The sequence below is a fragment of the Amphiprion ocellaris genome, chromosome 21 (genome assembly GCF_022539595.1).
Source record: "Amphiprion ocellaris isolate individual 3 ecotype Okinawa chromosome 21, ASM2253959v1, whole genome shotgun sequence".
NCBI classification, from domain to species: domain Eukaryota; kingdom Metazoa; phylum Chordata; class Actinopteri; family Pomacentridae; genus Amphiprion; species Amphiprion ocellaris.
The window spans coordinates 9,388,455-9,411,640 of record NC_072786.1 but is presented as its reverse complement, the minus strand read 5'-3'; the positions used below and the strand labels follow the sequence as shown (position 1 = coordinate 9,411,640).

The window sequence follows — 23,186 nt, the reverse complement described above, 5'->3', positions numbered from 1 at the left end:
GGTGGAAAAAAGGAAATGTTAAAAAATGTTTCTTTAAGAACATTCAGAAAAAAATTGGGGGATTTTTTTAAAAATAAAACTTTTAATGGAAACTTTTAAGGAATTATTGGAATTTTCTTCCTGAAGATTTTACAAATTTTCAGAAATTTGGGGAATTTTTTTGCAGAATTTTTTGATTTTTTTCAGACAAAGAAACAGTATTTTTTGGTGCCCATAAATGAGGACAACAGGAGAGTTAAAGTCAGTTCACTGAGGCTGAAAATCCATAGACCAAAATTTCCCCTTGACTGTCCTGTTTGTTTGTCACGACTGCTATATTCACTTCACTCCACACCTCCGAGCTCTTCACCTTTCGTCCTCAGGTTATGTCACATTCCTGGGAACATGTCGGGACAGAAAGCTCACCTGAAACCGAGAATGGAAATAATCTGATGTTCTGTGTTTTCATTCAGCCGCACCTGCGCAGGAATGTCACGTTTCAGCTTCAGTCGAGGGATGACATGATTATAGTAAACCCTTCCAACTCTTGAGCAGAGAAACCTTGAAAACACAACCTGTTTTCCTGCTGAGATTTGACATAAACAAGCTGTCACAACACTGATGAACACACTGCAGTTTGCACCTGTATCCTCTTGTCCACAGTTTCATTTCCACTGTTGTCCTTTCTGGTTTTATTGGACTCACCGCTGCCAGTTTCCTCCCTCCTGTTTTGTCGCTGTATGTCGATTAACCAGTCATGGCAGTGACATGTGGAATTTTTCATTCCCTCGCCCTGGGGGCACCATGCTGTTCGTGCCTGTGCATCCCGCTGCCTCTTTTTTTTCCCCCACTCCTGACTCCTCTTTTTCACACTCACTCATTCTCTCTCTGTGGTATTATTGTGAGTCAGCCGGTGTCGAGCTGAGGTTTGTTGTTTTGCGGTCAGCTGTATGGGGTCGTGGTGGCGGTAGTAGTGGCTGTCAGTGACTGATCTCCTCTCCATGGCCTGTCCTTCCTCTGGTTCTGCCTCCTACACTGTGGTTATCATCCCGCTGAAGACCAGCCTCTACAGCCTGGACGCACTGCGCTTCTACCTATGGGTGAGGATCAAGTTCGTGTTCCTTTTCTGCTTCTTTTGTCCAGAATTAGAGGCTCTAATCAGCTGTCATGTCACCTCATGTGCTTCAGAACAAACAAGATCACATCCAGAATATCAATTCAAGTATTTATTACCTCATGTATCGGTAAAAATATGGCCTGTGTGATACGTTTTGCCAATTTTACACCAACATGACCTCTTTTTCTCTTCTGGAATGTCATTTAAATGTATAATTTGAATCATTTCGTACACGCACATGTGCCAGATGCTAAAAAAAAAAGCTTTGTGTCCCTTTAGGCTCACATAACTTACATATTTCTGTAGTTGATTTGGGCTGAAAGGCAGCAATAAAAACAACTTTGGTTGATTTTACAGTGCATATGTACATTATGCAGCTCACTGTAAGTACAAGCTAGAACAAGCTAGCGAGGAAGGCGCACCAAAGTACAAGAACAACTGACATACAGATCTCTGAATTCCTATCTGGGAATCAAAATAATTGCCAGAATCTACTGATTAAATTCAGTTATAATTAATAGATCAATCATCTTCTAAATTAATGCTGGCTTTTCTATGAGATGTAAGAAGACAATCGATCAAAATGTCCTTAGGGTCCTTGGTGATCATCGTCAATATATTTAAGCAACACTTTGGAGAAATTTTGTCGCTACAAATGACTTAAATAAGTATTTGATTATCAAGAGACTCCATTAATTTAGTTGTTGTAACTATAGTCATAATGCCACTGCTGTCAGAGACATTTAAGAAATTGTCCTGTCCAATATCAGACAATAGATGAGACTGTAAATGAAGGGAAACTAAAGTACAGAAATGTCAGTGATATGGTTTCAAACAGTGTTACCATTTTATACTTTGTCCACAACAGAGAAGTGACAGGTTCATCTGTAAAATATCCAACTCAGTACATTTTGTTGTGATAATTTGAACCTGTCCAATACGCTGGTTGGTTTATTATTGGCTCAGATCAGCTTATCAGAGATAAATCTGTTGCGTACATGTTGTTTAAAATACCGATCTGAAAAACCTGCTTGGGGTGATTTAGAAATGGTGTCGTCATGGTGAGCTGCTACCTACTTTGCTGGAAAGTTAATAAACAACTACTCCATAATGTTTGCTTTTCAATAGAACTCCAACAAACTGTATGTGTGAATATGTATGTATGAAGAATATTGGCAAAATCCAGTCAGCTGTAGTCAGAATATCTAAACCTCCCATTGGGACTCCAGCCAATACCTGTCGATCACCCACCTCTGGGAGTCTTTATAGTACTGAATGTTCTGGTACTTCTGAATATCCTGGACTAGGTGGTTTTTGGGATGTTGACTGGAGCATTAGCAGCACTAGAGGGAGGGTCTGGTGCCTCATTGCTTAAAACCCTTGAGGCATCCTTGGGTCTTTCTGTATGTTCTGGTTCTCCTGGGACACAGGAAGATCACAGTTTGTTTCAGCTTCCTGGACTCTTTCAGGGTAACTGTCTGCTTTCTTTCCATCAGTTTGGCTGATCCTAAAGCCTCGCTATTGTTGTCTAGATATTCTATAGGGACTAGTTGGGGCAGAGGTCCTGAGTGGGTTCCTCTTCCTCTACTACTCATCTTTGTTGTAGTGTTGTGACCTGTTTTGATTTGTCTACCAATATACAATTTTGGTGGTGGTTCCTTGTGCTTCAGGCCTTCTACTGGGGCTTTGGGGAGGCTGTCTGCTTATACTCAGTGAGACTTTCTGTCCTGAATCCTCCCCTTTTGACCAGTGCATCTTGCCCTTCCTTGCCATTGGGTCACAGATACTCCGGACCACAGTGGACCAAGTACAGGCCATAGTACTGATCAGTGCTGATCTATTTTTAAATTCCTAATTCCTTTTACCAGAAGATATGCTCAGACTGGTACAATCACAACCTTGTAGGGGTTGTAAGGGTCTGTCTTAGTGGTCTCCCTTGACATCCCTCTACCTCATGGGTAAGGCCTGAGGTCTGGTTAATGCAATGTAAGCAGAAGGTCATTATTCTAGTTGCCCTGTTTTTTTGACTCAGGTCAGTGGTAGGCTGCACATGCTTCCTCCTCACATCTACCCTCCACTAATCCCAGGTCTTCCTCAGTCAGGTTCAGATGGTGCTATCTGGCTTCCACCTGTCTCAGATTGGGGTTAAGTATTATGACAAAAAAGTTACCTGGTGTTTCCTCCTAAGCCTTGAGTAGAGCCGCTACACTCATTCTAAATCCATACTTACAGGGGTACAACCATGTTAAAACATAACTAGGTCTGTTCCCCAACCTGTCTTTTCTATTTGCTGTGGATGTTTCGTGGAAAGGGGCTTTATAATTACCAAACAGTCACTCTTTTGATTAGTTCAGATGCATAATTACTGCAGAGAGGTATGGCGACATTTAAGATCCTTTAGCAACACACTCCTATTTTACCACAACAGGCTAACAGCACTCGATTGTAGTCTTAAGGCCTGTATTTAAGAACATAATGGTCATGTTTTCATTGTCACCCTTCTTCAGCTAAGGATAGGTGTGATAGTGCTGCTCCACTCTTTGTTGTTGAGCTTAATATTAGCTGGGGTAAATAGAAAAAGGCTGTCCATCCTCTGGGAGTGTCAGGTCTTGATGAAGCAGCAGGCCTAATCCTAAAGGTCGTGATCCCTTCTAAGTTTAAGCAGCACTAGAGCTAGATTTACCATGGAGTTGCTTTTTCTTCTCTTACCTGAACATTAGGAAGGAAACACAAACAGCTGAGACTTCCCTACTTGTTGTCAGGGACATTCTGCTAGTTAGCCAACCTGATCTGGAATACTCTCCTTGTTTGTAACAAACCCCAAAGGAATGCCTAAGGTTCAGCAACATCTAGGATTCTACTTTTATCTCTAATTGGGATTAAATGCAGCCACCATAAAGATTAGACTTCACCTTAAGCTGAAGAAGAGGACCAAGCCTGGTCTGTGGATGGTGGAAAACTATAAAGTAATCGTCTCCAGGAAGCCTTAACCCTCTTTATTTCACGAAAAGTACACAAAGCTTTTCTGTGAGGTAGAGTCTAATAACATAGGAAAAACTTAAAAGGTGAAAATCAAAACAGAAATATTAAACAATATAGGAAGCACCCAAAAATATGTCAAAAACTAAGCTAAGTGGAAAGATAACAGAGTTGAAAAGCTTTAAGATAAGATGCCGTTATTATCAATGTACATGAAAAAACAACTGAATTCTGTTAGCAATCTCTTGCAGTGGCACCATGAGTTGTAGTATGCACTGGAAATCACATTAAAGAATATAAAAAAATATATATAAATAGACTTATTGGGGATGTCTGTTCTTCAATTAATGGTGTCCTTAGCAAAGACCGAAGGGGAACTACATGAGTTGACTGGCAACACAGCTATTTTTGAGACAACAGAATTATTTATATAAATGCAACGGAAACTGATGCTTCATGCTGTATATTTAACTAAACTGCTTATACTTTCCTGCTGTTGTCAGTCTGTTTTCCATCTTTGCTCCATGTCTCAGTGCTGCAGTCATCACTGTGACACATTCTCACATGACAAGTTTGGTCCTCACAGCTTCCTGTTAAAGACTTAATATAACCAAGTTTCAACTAACTGTACAGCTATGATCATGAGCAGTAACTAGCAAACAATAAGAAAGATTTTAGGCTATTAGCTACAGATTGAATAATGAATTGAGCCCATTTTCTTAACCCCTAACAGGTGTTAAATAGGAATAGTGTTCAGTGTTTTGAAAATGTAACAATTCACAGTGTTTCAGTGTAAATCATTAGCGGCTCTAATGTCCTGAACTCATGGTCCATTAGGTGAATCAGCAGCATTATATATCATGATATCCTGGTGTTTGTAGCACCGTTTTCTTTGTTTGAGCACATTTAAAGTGCATGTAATCCAGCTGAGTGTAGACAAAAGAGCTACAGGCCTCCTGCTGCTCGATAGTTTAGCTCTGCTGCTACACAAAGCCTTGGGGCCTCTGGAAGACAACAGGCAGCGCTGTGCCGATCACACGGCTTTACATCAGACTGGTGGTTGAGCTTGTTAGTCCAACCCCCTGGTTCCAGCAAAAGACTCACGGAGATTTATATACATGACTAAACTAGCTATATCATAAAACTCTGTAGAGTAAAAAGCTAATCTTGCTACTTCTCGTTTCAGATTAAGCGTCTGAAGGACCTAGAGAAGGAGAAGGACGCTCTGTGTTCTGGTCTGGAGGTTCTGGAGAAGGCTCGTCTCTGGTACCTCCAGCGGCTGGAGGAGAACAAGTTCCGGCAGAGCAGAATCGAGGCCAAAAGTGGGCTTGGTTCCTGTCTGGGGGATGCATCAGAGGTATGAGCAGGGCTGGAGTTAGGGCCTCGAGGTGTGTTGGGTTTTAAGTATGATGAACGGTTATAATCATGAAGCAGGAAATCACAAACTTGTACGTGGAAGTAGATGAGATATAATTGGTCAAATACCGAAATTAAAAACTTCAAAGTGGAAGTAGAGATACAACTGAGATATAGTTGGTCAAATACCTAAATTATAACGCTGAGTGTGGTGCTTTGACAGTAGTCTGAATCATAGTTGGAGGCTGCTGTGTAGATTTTCATAGATAGGATGTTTACTCAAGGAGTTAGAAAAGGCTAATTTGCTGGTAAATAGAGATGTTTCTTTTAATGAACCATTGTGTTGTGTGAAAATGACATTTACTTGCATGAATTTAGCCTTAAATTCAAACTATTTTCTCAGTGTCTCAGGGTATTTGTGCAGATCAACACTGAAAATTTCAAGGTTGTTGAGCAGATGCAGAAGATGTACACTCTGAAATGTTTGGGCTCAGCTAAACAAATTAATGCAACAGTTTGCATCAGTCTTTTTAAGTCATGAGAACTTTTAATGGATTTATTCTTTAATTACCATGATTGAATTACCACTTCCTCTGCAGTCAAAGGTATTTTTATTATTTGTCTTCACCATTAGAAATTGTCCAGGCATGTTAATACAGGGGAAAGGATTTGAAATCTTGACCTCAAGATGAACAAAAATCAAATCAATTTCTGTTAAGTTGGAACAACCTCCTTTTGATTTTGAATCAGCTAATGCAGAACTTTGAGTTTAAATTCCAAACAATATGAAGTTGATGTAATTACCACCATTATTATGCCATCCCAACCCATTCAAAATAATCTAAATCAGTAAATTTGGTTTTTGCGTTTCATTAAGTTGTGGGAATATGTTCCTTTTATTACTTTTTTGAGTGTAGAGAGACAGTCAAGAGGATCCTAAACTGAATTTTGTAACTAATGGGTATTTTAATGTAATTTAGCCAAGACTAGAGCTATATGTTTCTCATGTGTTTGTAAGTAAACTTGCTGCTGAGTTAAGAAATCACCTGTTATCAGGTGTTTGCTGCATCATTTAGGCAGGTGATTAGAGTTTCAGAAAAAAAAAGGTGCGGATGAGTTATTTAATTCTATTTTTGTGGAACATCGGTCTGACTTTGGCAATATCTTAGTTTCGTCGATGGCAGAATTCAACCAGAGTCATAAAGTGCTGATTGAAGTTGAGGTTGTGGTCATTTGTGACTCTTTCAATGAGAGTAGTCTTAAACAATCTGAGAACTTTACCTGGTGTAACTTCAGGTGTCTCTATTCTCCCTGACTGTCCTGGTTCTGATTCTCCACAGACTCGGTCCTGCCTCCTCAGGTCTCGTATCCAGCGGGTTAACGGATCTTTGGGCTCCGTGATGAGTGAACCCAATGCAATGAGCAGCAGCAACCCTTCTCTGCCTGAAGCTGTGGCAGACAGCGACCTCCGCTGGCACAACTCAGTACTAACTCAGGTAAGGAAAATAGTTTGTGAAAGATGTTAAATAGTCAAGAAAAATGACTATTTTTGATGTAATGTTAAACTAGTGCTTAACAGTTGTTTGTATGGCTTCCCTCAGTCAGACTTTTCCAATGATTTTCTCATGATTCGTCTGTTTGTACTTGCACAATATTGTCATGTTACCTTTTGCCATTTGTGTCTTTTTTTTTAAACAGAAAGTGAGTGACAAAAATCGTCAGATCTCCTTGTTAGAACTGGAAAAAGACGCTCTCCTTGAACAGCTGGATGAATTGCAGGAAACACGTAGATGCACATGAGCTGCACTGCAAGCTTACATTTCACTAAGTGTCACAACATTTAGCCATTTGTAAATATGTATTTAAATGAATAAATTAGAGTAAATGATGCATCATTTGCTTCTTTGTGTTCTTTCTAGTACTGTAAACCAGCTTCACTAAAAGGTTTTTGAATAGTTTTACTCATATATTCATGTTAAAACAAAAAGAGAAAGTAATTTTCTAGCAACTAGGGCACCAAAAAAAGCAAAAAAAAAAAAAAAAAAAAAAAAAAAAAAAAGGAAAAGTAGCAGAAAATAACTGCCAGAACAGTGCATCATGAACTGTGGTATGAAGTTTGGGCTAACAAAGAGACACTGTTGAATTGTTGATTTTAAATTAGATAAAGCGTCCACTCCTGTATTCTACAATAGATAACTTATCTGGTGCAACTCATAATTTGGAATTTTCAAAGTAATTCAATTTTGATTTGTATTTGTTGCTAATAATGCCCAATTAAAACAATTTTAAATCAATTAAATTCCAACAGTTGCATATAAAATGCAAATTCTGTTACACATTGCCAGTATTAGTACATCTATCATGTGCTTTTTAAATGTAAAGCTGAACTGCATTAGGGCTTGTCTTCAACATACAGAGAACAACCCAGATCCCTCCTGTTCCTTCCACTTCCGCCCTTCATATGAGGGTTTGTTGTCTGGACACGTTGCAGCAACCTTTCCTGGTGGTCCCTCACTGATCTCACTGCAGCTGATAAATTTTATCTCACCTCGTCATCGTGCATGCTTGCAGGAATTTTCTTTCCTGCACAAATGTGTAGCCTTGCAGACACAAGAAAACATTATCAGGATTAATACAGAGTGCACATAGAAGTTACGTGTCTGGCACACATGCAGGTGTTGCCTGATCTTGTTATTTTAGTCCTTCTTTGCCCGTTTCAACAAAGGACTAAAATGTTTAACTCAAAGAAAAACTATTCAAAAGACCAAAAACATCAATAAAAGTGAAAGAGAAGCAACCAAAAATAAAAACAAATACAAATGCTAACAGGCTAATGTTTTAGGTTAGCAAATGTAATTTTACCGTTAGCATTAATTGCCTCATTAGCATTTGTGTTAGCTAGCATTTACTAATCATTAGCACCACAAATTAGACTACAGCTGATAGAAATGTCAGTAAAATCCCCAATATTATTAAATTCACCCTAAGGGGAGCATAAATGTAAAGTGCTAATGCAACTAGCACGACTGCAAACAGTAATAAAGTACTGGCACTGTTTATGCATATAAAAAAGCCTACCTTTAGAATGTTGCTAACTGTATTTTATTTTATTTGGGGATTTACTTCTGACAAAGCAAAATTGTCCACGTTGTTGTCCCCCATTTCTAGTTTTTATGCTAAGCTATGCTAATCACCTTCTGGCTCTAGCTTTTCATCTATTGTCAAGGAGGCAAAATGTCTGCATATGCATATGAAACAATCAAAAGTGTATCAGTCATTTTTTTTCTTGAAAAATGTTTGTACTGGTGTATTTATTTATTTTTTATTTTTGACAAAGAAAGTTTTCCGTTTCTCCCTGCTACTAGTCTTCATGCTCTGCTCTGCTAATGACTTTCAAGCTCCAGTGCCAATGGCTAAAAGCAATCATTTCTTGTTTTATCAAGTGTTGAGCATATAAAAACAAAAAAACTAAACAATAATGTATTTGTACATTTCATCCTTAACAATGTCGGTAACTGTGTAATTTCTTTTTGTTTACAGCCAGCTACCAGCTAGTGACACTCAATATGCTAAGGTGCTCACAATAATAAGGATAATAACAGTAATCAATATATTTATAAAGCTCTTTTCTTAATAACAAAGTGCATAGCAATTGAAGTATTATTTTAAAGAGTAGAAATATTAATACAAATGAAAGAAAAGTGCACAAATATCGTAAAAGCAAATGGTAATAATGCTAGCATGCTAATGTTCTAGCTTAGCCGGTGAAATTTTCACGTTTTTGTCTTATTAGCTGGTAGCTAACATTGTAAACATCAGTACTTAAATTCTAATTCTAAAATACAGTACGTTTAAACCAGCTTCTCCTCCATTTTGTTTATTATTCTGCATTATCTTTTCTCTGTTTTCACATCCATTATCTTGTTTGTCCCTACAAACTGAGCAGTATTGTCATTGTCTTCAAGTGTTTACCACTGGGCTCATGGTGGCCCTGTTTGTCTGGATGACATGTTGTTGTTAGTGTGAACTTAGTGCCTGACCAGAAGCATGCAGTCATTTTGTAAGAAGGTCAATAGAACTAAAAGATGAAATTATGCAACATGAGGGCTTATTGTTGCATCTCTTGATTTAAAACAAGATTTTGTGCAGCTTTTTGTGTCACATGTTGTAACAGGTTGAACAGTGTAGGAGGTTAGCACATGCAACATAATGCCACAAGTAGATTGGAATTAAATTGCAATCCTGATAATTCCCTGCAACCTTCTCTTTCCCATCCTCGGGATTAAATCTGTTGCATGCATAGGCAACAACTTTCACACTGGAATAGAAAAATGCCTGCGAGGAATCCGTGCAGGAATCCGATTAGAATCAGCCCGTGCACTGCAGAAAAGAAAACATCCATTATGGCGGAGGCTTTCATTTAAGTAGCTTCATGTTTTCTATTTTCACAGCACCAGTGAACCATCAAGCCCAGGGTACCAGCACTTGGTTAATTATTGGGTCTAATTCACATACTGCTCTGCCAAACACCTTTTGTTGGGGGTTTGTCATGCCTTCGTGGGTATCAATGCCATTCTTGCATGGTTCACTTCCACTGCACTCTGCTGGTCTCTCCAGTCCTATTTTACTAGTATACAATATCATGTTTCCTTTTTTTTTCATTTTAATTTGTGGTTTTGATCGGGCTGAAAATTAGTTTCCGTGCAGGTCAGCGGAGGTGGGAAGCAAAAACAGGCAAACAGAGTGGAGTCGATGTGGTGTTTCTAAGAGGCTGAGGGCTCCCTGATAAATGCATTCCTGAAGCTATTAGGAGAGAAAAACTTCCTGAGAACCCTGAGCTGATGTACAGTAAGTAGGTGGTCTTTGAAGAGCACTCAGGTAACAAAGAAAATAAACTACACGGGATAGATGCTTCAGGTTTGAGATGCCGTTTCTCAGTTACCACTTAAGACTATTATTGTCATATAATGTTCTCCTCAAGTGGCCATAAATACACAAAACAAGACAAGACTTTTAGTTTTACACCTTGTTTTGTGCTATCACAAATTACAAAAGATTTTCTGACTTTACTGCCACAGCAACAACATCATGTGCATGCATTAGAAAAGTTCAGACAAACTGTACGAATGCATTTGATTCTACATGCTGCAGCAGGATTTAACCACTTAAAAGGACAATTAGCTCCAATTTCTGTTTGCTTACAAGCATTTAGGATTATATGGGCCCCAGTTTGCACAAAATGTTTGTCTAATAAACTTTTACACAAACCTTTTGCTGCTGTTCTTCAGTTTAGAGCTCTGAAAGGCAGAAATTATTATTGAATTAGAGATGATTAAGGCATTAAAGTCCACAATAATGCAATACGTTTGAAATAATAGCCTAATTTGCACACTACTTCTCCTTTTAGAAAGAGATTGAGTTCAACTTGTCCCTAATGCCACGTAGTGCCTATTTTTATGTATATTTTCATGGTTTTGGGAATATATAAGTGCCAGTTTGTACAGACAGTTTGTCTAAGAAAGGAGAGAAATCATATTTATGTTGGATAATCAAAAACTTTTTTATTTTTTTTTGCAGGTTTGGTTCCTTAATTTAGAGCTTTAAAATGAAGAAATTTAATTTAAATGACTTATGATTTTCTCCCATGCCCATTTTAACATATCTAAGGATGTACCTCGTTTAAAAGGACAACTATTATTACCTTATTATTCACATGATTTCAGAAATATATCAGTTTACACAGAACAGTTGCGTAAGATAGGAAAGTTATGCTACTTAGATTCCACAATTTTAAAACAAAAATATCTCTTTTGCAGGAATCTGTTGGTTTCTCAATTTAGAGCTCTGAAAATGGGATTTTTTTTTATTGCACAATAATATAAAAGAAATAAAATTATGGCTTGATTTGTTCACTTACTTTTCTTTTAACAACAGATTAAGTGTTGAGCTGGTCACTTGTGCACCTATAAGTTGATTTAAGGATTTATAACCCCTGTTTCTATTCTTATTTACATGGATTACAGTTTGCACTACAAGTTTGTCTAAAAAAGGAAAGCCATAACATTTAAACTGCATTATAAAAACGTATTTTCTACTTTTGATTCCTTAATTTAGAGGTCTTAAAGGTGGAAACTTAATTTGAATTACTGATTATTAGGTCATCAAAGTCCACAATAATGCAAGAGACTTTAAATTATGGCTTTATTTGTGCTCTAAACTGTCTTTATCGAGCATTTCGTCCCTCAAAAAAGGTTTATTCAATTTTTTCTTGCATAACCTGGCCAGGACTCCACTGTCATTTTAGTCAGAAGCTTTTGCAGTGAAGATTATTCAGTGTTTCATGCAGGAGAACTGCTGGTAAACAGAAATGACCTCAAAAAATGACCTTGATATTTCAATACATCACTGCACCTGAAACTAAAACATGCTGCAAAATAAGTGAGAAAAAATAGATTATTTTGCAACATGCACTGTCTTCAAAAGTGAAGAATGAAAGTCCATGCTCATATTTGTTGTTTTTTGCTTTTAATATCTGCTTTTTCTGATATTTGCTGTGCGTTAACAACAAAAGCAGGCAGTCACAAAGTCAATTAAAAGCTCATTTAAAGTAGATTTTATTCTCTACTGTAAAAACACAAGGTTGTCTTTCACTGTCTTTTCATTTTTGTGTCTTTTTCCTCCTTAATATTCAGCAGGTTTTGGAGAGAAACATCTAGTAAACCGCCTCCCCGCTGTCGCTCAGGCTGGTTTTGGACTCTCCATCACTGTTGCATTCTGTCCTCTGGTTGTCTCCGAGCGACATCTGCATCCCGGAGACGTTCATGTCCAGAAGTTTCTGCAGGTGTTTGATGTAGTCGATGGCCGCCCTCAGTGTCTCCACTTTGCTGAGTCGTTTGTCCTCAAACTCCTGCGGCAGATGCTCCCGGAGACGCGCGTAACCCTCGTTTACGCAGCGCACCCGGTGGCGCTCCCGTTCGTTCCTTTTGCGGATAAACGCGGGCTCGAAGGAATAATCACACACACCGAAGGGGAAGTACGACAAACGTCTGTAGGGGGACCTCTGGCCGGGGTCCAGGTAGGCAGCGTCCAGGTGGAAGGGCAGTCCGAGCCGGAGCGCGTCTCTGTAGTGCGCACCGCTGTTATCCATGGAGATGCCGTGGAGAGCCAGAGGAGGCACGAAGGCAACATGATCCATTAACTCCTTACTGTGATAAGACATCTTCCTATAAACACATAAAAAAGCACAAAGATATAAATCAAATCAATATTCAAATGATTCTGCATCATAATCTCATCTCACCCTGCAGAATCTCCTCACGATCATTTCGTCTTGCGCAGGAGTTTCCTCTCGACTCTAGCCGCTTTCTGATCCACTATCCAGATGTGATCTTTTAAAAGCTCGACCTTCCTCGATCAGGACTTTGTCAGAGTCGGTGTCAGCCTGATTGTTGGGGTTTTGAGGCTGCTGGGTGGGTGTGATCCGGGGCGGAGATGCAGCCATGTAGCTTTCTCATCAAGATAAAAACTGTTTACATAACGCGTTCTTCCTTCCTGTGAGGCAATTCTCTTCACAAAAAATACTATCAGGAAAACTGTATGGGCTGATAATAGGTTCACTGACTTTGCTGCTTCTAATGGATCTTTAATTAATGTTTATATCAACAATCAGGCCTGAAGACTTTTAGAACAGACTTGGGAATAAAGATCTAGTTTATGATTTATATTAAAATGTAGAAAGGGTTTGAAAGAACGGTTATTCGAGGCAAACTGTACATCTAAGTGCTTCAAAGTCAAATGACAAATCTCTACTCTATTTGTGAAAATGCGAAAAAGGTGGATTTCACATCCCTTTTCACATCAAATCCCATTAGAGCAGGTCCAGATCTAAAACCACCACATATGGGTCAAATCTGGATTAGATTTTGGCAGAAAGGTTAATAAGTCTTTAAAGCACGGCCTCTAAATAATGAACCCTTTAGTGAAAATGTAAAAGAAAGGAAGATGTCATACTGTTGTTTGCATGATAACACTAAACCATACAGATCCAGATCAAAAACCAGTATAAACTGATGAAATCTAGACTAGATTGTTCCACAGATGCTAAAGATTCTTTAACACAAAGTCTTTGATTCATGAAACATGTCTTCTATTTGGAAAAATGCAAAAAAAAATAATAAGAAGAAAAAAGCAAAATTTATAAAGATCTAGATCTGGATCTGGTCCAGTGTGGTCTCATGTGGACAATACTAAAAATAATAATATAAAAATAAAAATAACAATAAAATAATATTTTGAACGAGCATTTTTATCAGTACAATAAACGTTTGACACATTAGAAACTCTGTTTTAAAGACTCTTGAGCTGAGGAAAGTCTAGTCCAGACTTGATCCGTCTATAAAAAGTGGTTTTAGATGTGACCCTGATCTAATGTGGTCCACACATAGAAAAAAAAAAAACAAGAAAGAAATGTGAAATCTCCCTTTATTTGCATTTTTCTCATATAAAAAGAAGATTTCACAAATCAGAAAGTGCATTTTCAAAAACTCTTTAGCCACTCTGGGATCATCTGGGATAATCTAGTGATTTTAGATCTAAACCTGTTTTGATTTGGTCCAGATGCAAGAACAAAAACAAAACAAAAAGAAAGCTTAGAGAGAAAAAGGAGTGGGATGTCCCATATTTGCATTTTCACCAACAGAACAGAGCTTTCACAATTCTATAAGATTACAGACAGCATTAAGGATTTATGTTAAATCTCTAAAATGGATTCACATAAAATAGGAAAACAAAGAATCACTTGCTTTGCAATGCAGTTAGGTACATACATTGATTGTGAAGTGCTTTCTTTCTTTTCTTTTCTCCCTTTATTTCTAGTATGTCAGCAACACTGTTTAACTGTTTTTCAGCACATTTGATTGATTTTGTTTTTAAAACTGGCAGCTAAAATAGTATCAGTGAAAGACAACAGCTTAAATTTAATATCTGCTAAGAATATTTTCCCTCTCTGGGACAGTGCATGTCCGTGTTGACCCATAATATTCCTGAAAATAAACCCCTTTGGCAGCAGTGTTGGTATTTGGACACAAACTGACCTCTGATCAAACACTCCTCCACGCTGACTTGCTACTGCGCATGCGCAACCAGACAGACAGACGCTGTCATGGCCCCGTTCAGGGAGGGATTGTGCTGGTATGTTGTTGTTTTTTTATGTCCTCTTTCTCTTCAATTCTAGGATATTTCTGCAGCAAAGCAACGCTTTCGGTTGTGTAGAGGTACATTTGTAAACTTACATACCCGAGAGCCCAGAACTCGGTCTGTTTTTGACGATTTATGACGGTGAAAGTTAGCTAGTTTTGCTAACTAGCTAGCTTGTTGCTACACCAATCAGTTTTAAACAAACGTTAGCTGCTGTTTTGGCAGTTTCAGTGAGAGTTGTGCAAGAACTGGCATTGGTATGTGGATGTACTAAGTTGTTTTTATACCTGGTATCTTATTTCGCAGGGAAAGACATGTAAAAATACCATTCGGCAGTACACGGTCACTAATGGACATCAGCTGTTGAATTCAGGTAAGCTAATGTAGCTCACAACACGTTACAAGCTATATGTTAAATTTTGAATGTTTCCTTTTGCAAAAAACGTCGTCAATATTGTCTTGGAGAAGCCACACGACATCAGAGTCAGAGTTTATGCCTCATACTTGCAACTAAACCCCCAAATCAATATGCTATGTATAATGACTAGCTTACTGGCTCATTGCTGGCTAACTGTGATGTTGGTTCTGCAGGATGAATGACATGAACCTGAGTCCTGTGGGCATGGACCAGCTGAGTGTGTCCTCTGTGAGTGCCAGCCACTTGGGTCTGCCCACTTCCCCGACTCACAACCCCATACCCACTCCAGGTAAGGAAGAAACTAGCAGCCTGAGCTGTTTGCTCAAGCTGCAAAAGCTCCAGAGCCCTAATCTGAATTAACTGTTAGAATACTCTTCATCACATGTTTAGTGGGCAGGTTAAAGGTATATGGAGCTAATATCTGATTTGTGTAGTAAACAGAAAGACATCCAAGAGGTGTACTATGAAGTGTGTTATATCTGCCTGTTCAGATGTGTGTTAATAGTACCACTGAACAAACCCATGCAGTTACAGCAGCACAAGCTGTATGTCATGCTGCCACTGGAGCCTACATGCATTGAGTTGGTGATTCATAAAATACATAGATATGTTCTTATGTTTAGTCTTGATTTACTGCCAGGGTTGTTTTACACTGCTGGCATTGCAGCTATTAGAACACAGATTAAAAATGAGTCTTTCAATATTCAGTTAATAACATAAGCTAACTTTGATGTGCTATAAACTACAGTGATTTCCGTCTATACTACATTGAGGTACTTTGCCAGACCTAAATGTACTTGTTAAATGTCATGTTTAAATATAGGAAGTTCAAAGTGGAACTTTAATGTGCAGCTGTCATGTTAGAAATAAGCTGCTGCGTTGGGAGTTACTGAGTGGTGAAATAAATATACTAACTGACACAAGTAGCAGTTTTCTACAAGCATTCCTCTCTCTTGGAGCAGCGCTTTTCACCATAATAAATTTATATATTACTCATAGCTTTTCAGTCTGACAACCTGTTACTCTCAAATGAAGCAAGTGTCACACCATTAGTCTATTTTGTGTAGAAAAAGAGTCTAAGGATGCGTCAGAAGTGGGAAACTTGGTTACCAGAGAAAGCTGATACCTATTATCTGTGATTGGGGGGTTTGTAGAGCTAGCTAACCCCAAGAAAGCCTGTCTGTGTCAAACTTGCTTCTTAGTTCACCCGTCTGATTTTAGCTGTAAATATCAAAAAAGTTTGTGTGCTAAAACTGTTGATAGATAGATAGATGACTTGTAACTCATCTGTCAGTGGTGACTTTATTATCTATTTACCTGGACATTAAAATGTAAAAATCAGACAAGGTGCCATCCTTTTACTCGACCGTCATTTACTTGACTTCAGCAATTGTTCATGGGTTTTGTGTTTCAGGCATGCCAGTGGCCATCCCTAGTTTGGGTCCTTCCCTTGGTTCCCTCCCCTCTGCCTTATCTCTGATGCTCCCCATGGGTCCGCTGAGTGACAGGGGAGTGATGTGCGGCCTGCCGGAAAGGAATTACTCCTTGCCGCCTCCTCCATACCCCCACCTGGAGAGCAGTTACTTCCGACACATACTTCCAGGTAGGTTTGAGATCTAGAAATCATTTCTGGTGATTATTGTAGTGTGAATGCTTGTTTATTTACATCTTAAATTAATATAGCCAGATAGCAGAAAAGAATCAGTCAAACTTCAACTTAATCACACTTCCTCCATGTTTGCTGTACAGGTATTCTGTCCTACCTGGCAGACCGTCCACCGCCTCAGTACATTCATCCCAGCAGCCTTAACATGGATGGAACCTTGTCTGTGGCCAGCAACAACCCCTCAGGTCTGGACCCCTACAGTGGCCCTGGAGGCCCACTGGAGCAGGGCCTGGTGCCCATGGACTCCAGACAGGTCAGTGGTCAGGGAGACCTCCACCAGACTGGTGCTCATGAGCTGGACTCTACAGGGTTGGCGATGGAGTCTCGTGTCAGCAGCCCCATGTCTCCGGACCGCATGGGGGAGGAGCTGGCGACCATGGATGGAGTTGGGGTGGTGGCGGTGTCTGACACCCAGCAGCAGCTTGGCGGGGGAAGGCAGCCTCAGCCTCACGAAGGCCTGACAGGGGTGGACTCTTCTGGTGGCGTGATGCCCCTCCATGGACCCCCTGTACTGGAACTACCGGTGGTGATGGAGCCTGACCATATGGGGGGACGAGTGGGAAACTCTGGGGCAGGAGGAGCTGGAGGACTTGGGGAGCAGCTCCACACAAACGGAGAGCTGAACTCGGGTGTTGTTAGCGTGGTGCTCACTGGCTCCATGGCCAGCCAAAGCCAGCTGGAACCAGTGTCCCTGCACGGACACTCTGGGATGGGACTGGAGGCGGTTAACGTGTCCCCCATCACTGCAGAAGTGTCTCTGGGGCCAGAAAACAACCTGGTGCTTGTCAACTCCACCCTGCAGCTGGAGGATTCTGCTTCCAACAAGGAGAACTTGGTGTCTGCTTACACCATGTGTGAGTTTGTAATTTAGTTCTTACAGCCATTAAAAAATAGATATAGAAACAACTTTGGAGTTTCATTTTCTCAAGTGCAAGAAAAATAAATAAAAAATGTGCAAAGATTGGGAAAGTTGATGTAAAAAAACTGTCATAGAAATTGCAGGTCTGCGTGATTTTAGAAAAAACTGACATTTCAATATTAAGTTTTTCTTAAAGGAAAAAAAAACATTAATTTTCACCACATGTGAATAACTTTATTTGGAAAGAATCAGGGTAATTTTGCAGGGTGCTGAATTAGCATAGAAGATTAAAACTGCTGTAAAAATAAGCTACAAAAAATGACCGGAAACTTTCTCATACAGTGTAACACTGGCAATATCATTCAAACTAGTGTTTGTGCTTTTGATGTTATTCAGATCTGGTTTTACACTTGTCATAAAGAGCTTTGTGATGCTCATTTGAATAGTGAAACAACTGTGTTACTACTTTTGTAACCAAATCATCAGTCTTTGAGTGTTTCTCTCCTGTTCTTCCCTTGTTTTGTTGTGCACACATGATGCTGCATGGCATGAACATTATAATATTGTAACCAATCTTGTACAGAAAAAGCCTCAGTGTGTCTAAGAACCCTCACATCAGAGTAAATTATGCTCTGTCATATAGACTTCTCTTGTAGATTAGTCACGGAACATAATATCCATGCAAGTTTCTTTTTGTGTCAAACAGCAAAAAAGTTGCATCATGATACGTTTGAGTTATTTTGCTTTACTTTAAATTATATTCCCTGTGATGTGACTTTTGCACATGTGAACAACACAGTGTCGATGTCAACCTTTGTCACGCAGCCTTGTTTTGGGATTTAATCAGTTTGATTGTACTGAGAAAATATGCAACAAGAAAACTCTTAAAATTGTTTACGTGCAGGTAATAGATGGTTCTAACCTGCACTAACTGTAGTTTTGCTGTTTTTGCTGTAGGGTGCACACTATGTGAACGCTCATATACCTCAGACTGTCCAGAACACGGCCCGGTCACCTTCATCCCTGATGCGCCCATCCAAAGCCGGGCTCGCCTCTCTCTGCCACGCCCGCTGTGCCTGCGCATCTCGGTGGCCGACGAACCTCTTGGTAAATAAAGAAACCCTCATAAACAGTGTTTTTTGTGGCTATCTTTAAGACAGATGTGAGTCATTATTCTGTGCTCTGATGCAATGCCTATATTTAGGAGATAACTTGAATGACAGATTATTAGACTATTTTCTGTCAGTCTTGCTGAGCTCACGCAGGATTTAACTGTTAGATGGAAATTAGAAACTCACATATTCTTGGTATTTTACCTTCAAGTTTTCATTCTTGCGCTGTTAGAAATTATTTGTGCTTGCTCCCCCTTGTAGGAGTTTTTGCACGGGACGTCATTTCTCCGCGAACCTGCTTCGGACCAATGGTGGGACAGCACTGCAGCAATGTGGATCTCTCTGACTGGCTAGAAAAAGAGACACCTCAAATATGGAAGGTCCATGCTGTGACTTCTGTTAATCTGTGATTGTCATAGTCCGCGCAAAACCCTACTTAGTAGATGAAAATAATAAGATGATAAATGCTTTTTTTCTGTCAGATGTACCACAACAACGTGCTGGAGTTCTACATTGTGACTACAGATGAGAACGAATGCAACTGGATGATGTTTGTCCGAAAGGCGAGGTAAGACACCACAATAGGCATGACGAAAACTTATGAAATCAGACAAAACTGGTGCCTTTATTGCAACCAACAACTAACAAATGGAGCGAAAGAAAAGTGAAAGCAGAACAGTACACATCGTTCATAAACTGCACAGCAAATGAAAAGAACATGCTGGCATAAAAAGTTATGTTCTCTCACCATTTTTTATGTGTGTTTGTGCATTTAGGACCCGTGAAGAGCAGAATCTGGTGGCCTATCCTGCCAATGGTAAACTGTTCTTCTGTACAACCACAGAGATCCACCCTGACCAGGAGCTGCTCTTCTATTACAGCAGAGACTACAGCAGGCTGATGGGTGAGAGGACAGAATAAGGATAGGTTTCGTAAACTCTTTCCAGTACTACTTACTGATTCAATGCTTTAACAGTACCAGTACCAGTTGTTTTTTTGTATTTTTAAAAGAAAAAAACACTAATCATGAACAAGATTGGCATTGCTTCATTTTCTTTTTTGTTTGTTTTTAATTCTAAAAAAGTAGGACTTTCTCTTGGACAGTATTTTTATTGTGTGATATATATATATATATATATATATATATATATATATATATATATATATATATATATATTTTTTTTTTTTTTTTTTTTTTTTTTAAACTTAGCAAACGTTTTTAGTATTTCTTCTACCACTAACATTACCACCATTTATGGTAGTTAAAGACATGATGAAAACAAAGCAAGCCCTCAAATCAGTTATTTCCACTAATTGATTGTGTTTGTACTCCAACACAAACGACTTGTTGCACTTGTGCCAAGAAGAATTGTCAGCATCAACACTAAAACACTGAATATAACTACACTTTTGAACATTTACCTGACAAGAGAGAATCCAACCATGGCTAGAACTACAAAATATAAATATCTTTTGTACAGTATAACAAAGTTATATTGACACACTGCCTGCAATTCAGCTGAAGAGTGCCTCAATTTTTATATCACATGACTGATGGTCACAGCTGAGTTGTTATTGGCCTCATTGCTGTGCTGAGGAGCAAGGACTTTTTTTTTGCTTTTTACAGAATATAGTTACAAATCATTCATTTTTAGCAATTTCTAAATTTAGATTTAGAGCATTTAATTTGGTAACTTTAAATTTAAAGCCTGACTGCTCCTTCAGTTTTGAACTTCGTGGCTTGGATAAAAGGTGTAATTGTGTGTATTTAAAAAAACAAAACAAAACAAAACATGCCTTTCAAACCTACCAATGAATTTCAGGGTTCAGAGGTTTAGCTGATGATGACCATCCTACCATCCTTTATGTCCACAGGTGTTCCTCAGGTGCCAGAGGGTCAGATCTGCCAGTGTGGCAAAGAGTGCTCCTCCTTCTCCGAGCTCAAGTCTCACCTTAGCAGCCATAACAGTAACCACAGCCATAACCAGCCTCCACACAGCCACAGCCCGTCGCAGCAGGACCACTCCCAGCAACAACATCAACCTCCACAGCAGCAGCAGCAGCAGCAGCAGCAGCCACAGCAGCAACAAGAACAACAGCCACAGCAACACACTCACCAGGAGGAGAAACTGACCAACGGAACCTCGAGCTCATCCTCTTCCCCATGGCCCTGCCACAACCACCCCACGGGGCACACGAACACTGACAACAACAACAGCAGTGGGGGCAATGGTAGTAGAAACTCTAATAACCCCAGAACAAAAGGCCAGGGACATGTGCGGGAGAAGAAATATAAGTGCAGCATGTGTTCCCGGGGTTTTATAACTTCCACTAAGCTCAATGTGCACTTCATGGGGCATGTGGGAATGAAACCCCACAAGTGTGAATACTGCAGCAAGGCCTTCAGCGATCCCAGCAACCTCAGGATGCACCTCAAGATTCACACAGGTACTTATAGATTGTACTCAGTGATATTTAATGGACAGAAATGTGTTCTTAGGCAACTTTCTGTGCCTTTAACGTTCCTGTTTACTTGACTTTTCGCACTTCCAGGTCAGAAGAACTACAGATGCACAGTTTGTGAGAAGTCGTTCACCCAGAAATCCCACGTAGCGTCACATATGCTCATCCACACTGGCGCAGAGAAGCTCAAGTGCGACCTCTGCGACCGCACATTCCTCAGGAAACACGACCTGAAGCAGCACATGTTCTCTCACACACAGTACGTACAGATTGCTAATTATAAAAGTGAGCAGATTGGTAGATTGTTTGTTCTGTTGCAGGATTTTCTTCATATTCATTCGTTTTTCTCTCTTTTGCTTCATCAAAGCGAACGCCGGATTCAGTGCCCCAAGTGCAACAAACACTTCATCAAGACCAACCACTTGAAGAAGCACATGAACTCTCACGAGGGCCGACGAGACTTTGTCTGCGAGAAGTGCCACAAGGCTTTTCTTACCAAATACCACCTCACACGTCACCTGAAGATCTGCAAAGGGCCCAAGGCAGAAAGAGCGTCCCGGAAGGAGCAGGACGTTGACGAGGAGGAAGAGGATGAAGAGGAGGATGACGGCAGAGGAGGAGGAGGAAGAAGAGGAGGAAAGAGACTGGTTGACTCGGCTAATAGTGAGGACTGTGGTTTGGATGTTGCAGGGTATAACTCTGAAAAGTCCCTGTCACCCCCTCATTGACAACACTGTGCCTCTTGAGATGTTTTATTTATTTACTTTACTATAGTACCGATGTTTACCTCTCTTTTTTTTTGCCAAATACTAGTTACTTTGTTGAATTATAACTGGCATTGGTCATAATCCATACAATTAACTGCCACATTTTACATTAAAAGCAAAAAATATTCTGTCATATTAGAAGCCAACCAATTTAACCGTATTTCTCTTAAGTTATTCTCTTTTTCTCATTAACTCAGGCTTGTGTGATATCATTGGTTGATGGTTTTTGTATAAGCTATCATTCATTCATTGTTTTTCCTTAATCCTAATTCCTCAATTCACTTAATAACATGACTGAATGTCAATTTAAAATTCTGATATTCTTGTATGTTCTTGCATTTAACTCTTGATTATATGTAGTCGCCAAATGGGTTGTGCTGTTATTCTTTATTTATTTTCTGTATTTTTTTTCTTTATTTAATTTTTCTGTGTGAATGGAGCCGTTTGAAATCAAGAATCTGGGCATTAATGTGACATTATCCCACATTGTGTGTGTCGACTGAATGTCAAAATAATGTTGTAGCTCCATCCTACTTGTTGCCCATTTTAATAAATGGATATTTACAGCTGTGTTATGTTATTTATCGATATATTATTGTATTCTTATGTAATGTTTTCAAACTTGTGATCACTACAAGACTGTGAAGATTTACTATATTAAAAATACGGGCCTAACAGGAGGAACTTAATGCAACAAATGTCAGTATACTTTTCATTACTGAGATTCTATTGTTTGCTTTTTTCATTACTTCATATGCCCACCTTTTTTTGATGACAGACCTCTTTAGCATTTTACCTTTTCTTCTTTAAAAACTCTTCCATGATTTTGACAGTGTGTGTTTTGGATTGATAACATGCTGGAAAAATTCCACTTGCAGTCGTCTTGTTAGTATTTTATCCACAGACATCTGTACTCTCTCTAATACTCTGACCTCTGTGCCTCACTCAGGACACTGTGGTAGTCCTGGCCAGGTTCCCATTAAATGGGCTGGACCTCATTTAACCTGAACAAATTTACCTTGTCTTATCTAACAAATGAATGTGTCCCCAATATTCATCAGACATATTTTCATACCATTTAGCAAATAAAAGGCAGTCTTGCAGTTTTGTGATAAAGAGCAAGCAAGGTTTTTTTCATGGTAACATATAGAGGTTGATATTGTGCTCAGTGCTTCACACTGTTTGATCCGTCACTTACTCAAATTTTCATTGATAATCCCTTTGCTAAATTGGAAGCACTTGCCCATCTGTTTTTCAGAGCTAGACTGTGAAAAT

At 39.3% G+C, this 23,186-nt stretch overlaps 3 protein-coding genes across 3 annotated transcripts; 2 read left to right on the top strand and 1 right to left on the bottom strand.

Moving 5' to 3' along the window:
- Positions 1-676: 676 nt before the first annotated feature.
- On the top strand, positions 677-7,321 carry sapcd1 (suppressor APC domain containing 1). Its single transcript, XM_023277177.3, has 4 exons — positions 677-1,079; positions 5,262-5,432; positions 6,772-6,927; positions 7,130-7,321. Exons 1-4 carry the CDS (start codon positions 981-983, stop codon positions 7,229-7,231), a joined length of 528 nt encoding a protein of 175 aa, XP_023132945.2. The 5' UTR covers positions 677-980; the 3' UTR covers positions 7,232-7,321.
- A 4,138-nt stretch (positions 7,322-11,459) lies between these two features.
- On the bottom strand, positions 11,460-12,900 carry LOC111566678 (achaete-scute homolog 4-like). The gene is made up of 2 exons (XM_023267412.3): positions 12,732-12,900; positions 11,460-12,654 (listed from the first exon to the last, which is right to left on the bottom strand). The coding sequence occupies exon 2, from the start codon at positions 12,648-12,650 to the stop codon at positions 12,144-12,146; it is 507 nt and encodes a 168-aa protein (XP_023123180.1). The 5' UTR covers positions 12,651-12,654; positions 12,732-12,900; the 3' UTR covers positions 11,460-12,143.
- A 1,631-nt stretch (positions 12,901-14,531) lies between these two features.
- prdm4 (PR domain containing 4) lies at positions 14,532-22,477 on the top strand. Its single transcript, XM_023267399.3, has 12 exons — positions 14,532-14,620; positions 14,933-14,999; positions 15,218-15,333; positions 16,459-16,647; positions 16,794-17,564; positions 18,527-18,676; positions 18,943-19,061; positions 19,164-19,249; positions 19,458-19,585; positions 20,557-21,129; positions 21,235-21,403; positions 21,512-22,477. Exons 3-12 carry the CDS (start codon positions 15,219-15,221, stop codon positions 21,870-21,872), a joined length of 2,661 nt encoding a protein of 886 aa, XP_023123167.2. The 5' UTR covers positions 14,532-14,620; positions 14,933-14,999; position 15,218; the 3' UTR covers positions 21,873-22,477.
- Positions 22,478-23,186: the final 709 nt, after the last annotated feature.

What these genes read in the sequence shown, in the direction of transcription:
- prdm4 (XM_023267399.3), top strand. Translation starts at nt 15,219, where the DNA reads ATGAATGACATGAACCTGAGTCCTGTGGGCATGGACCAGCTGAGTGTG. An exon ending in GGTGGCCGACGAACCTCTTG is followed by an intron (nt 18,677 to 18,942) that starts GTAAATAAAGAA and finishes TCCCCCTTGTAG; the next exon opens with GAGTTTTTGCACGGGACGTC. An exon ending in AGACACCTCAAATATGGAAG is followed by an intron (nt 19,062 to 19,163) that starts GTCCATGCTGTG and finishes TTTTTCTGTCAG; the next exon opens with ATGTACCACAACAACGTGCT.
- sapcd1 (XM_023277177.3), top strand. Translation starts at nt 981, where the DNA reads ATGGCCTGTCCTTCCTCTGGTTCTGCCTCCTACACTGTGGTTATCATC. An exon ending in CACTGCGCTTCTACCTATGG is followed by an intron (nt 1,080 to 5,261) that starts GTGAGGATCAAG and finishes TTCTCGTTTCAG; the next exon opens with ATTAAGCGTCTGAAGGACCT. An exon ending in ACAACTCAGTACTAACTCAG is followed by an intron (nt 6,928 to 7,129) that starts GTAAGGAAAATA and finishes TTTTTTAAACAG; the next exon opens with AAAGTGAGTGACAAAAATCG.
- LOC111566678 (XM_023267412.3), bottom strand. Translation starts at nt 12,650, where the DNA reads ATGTCTTATCACAGTAAGGAGTTAATGGATCATGTTGCCTTCGTGCCT.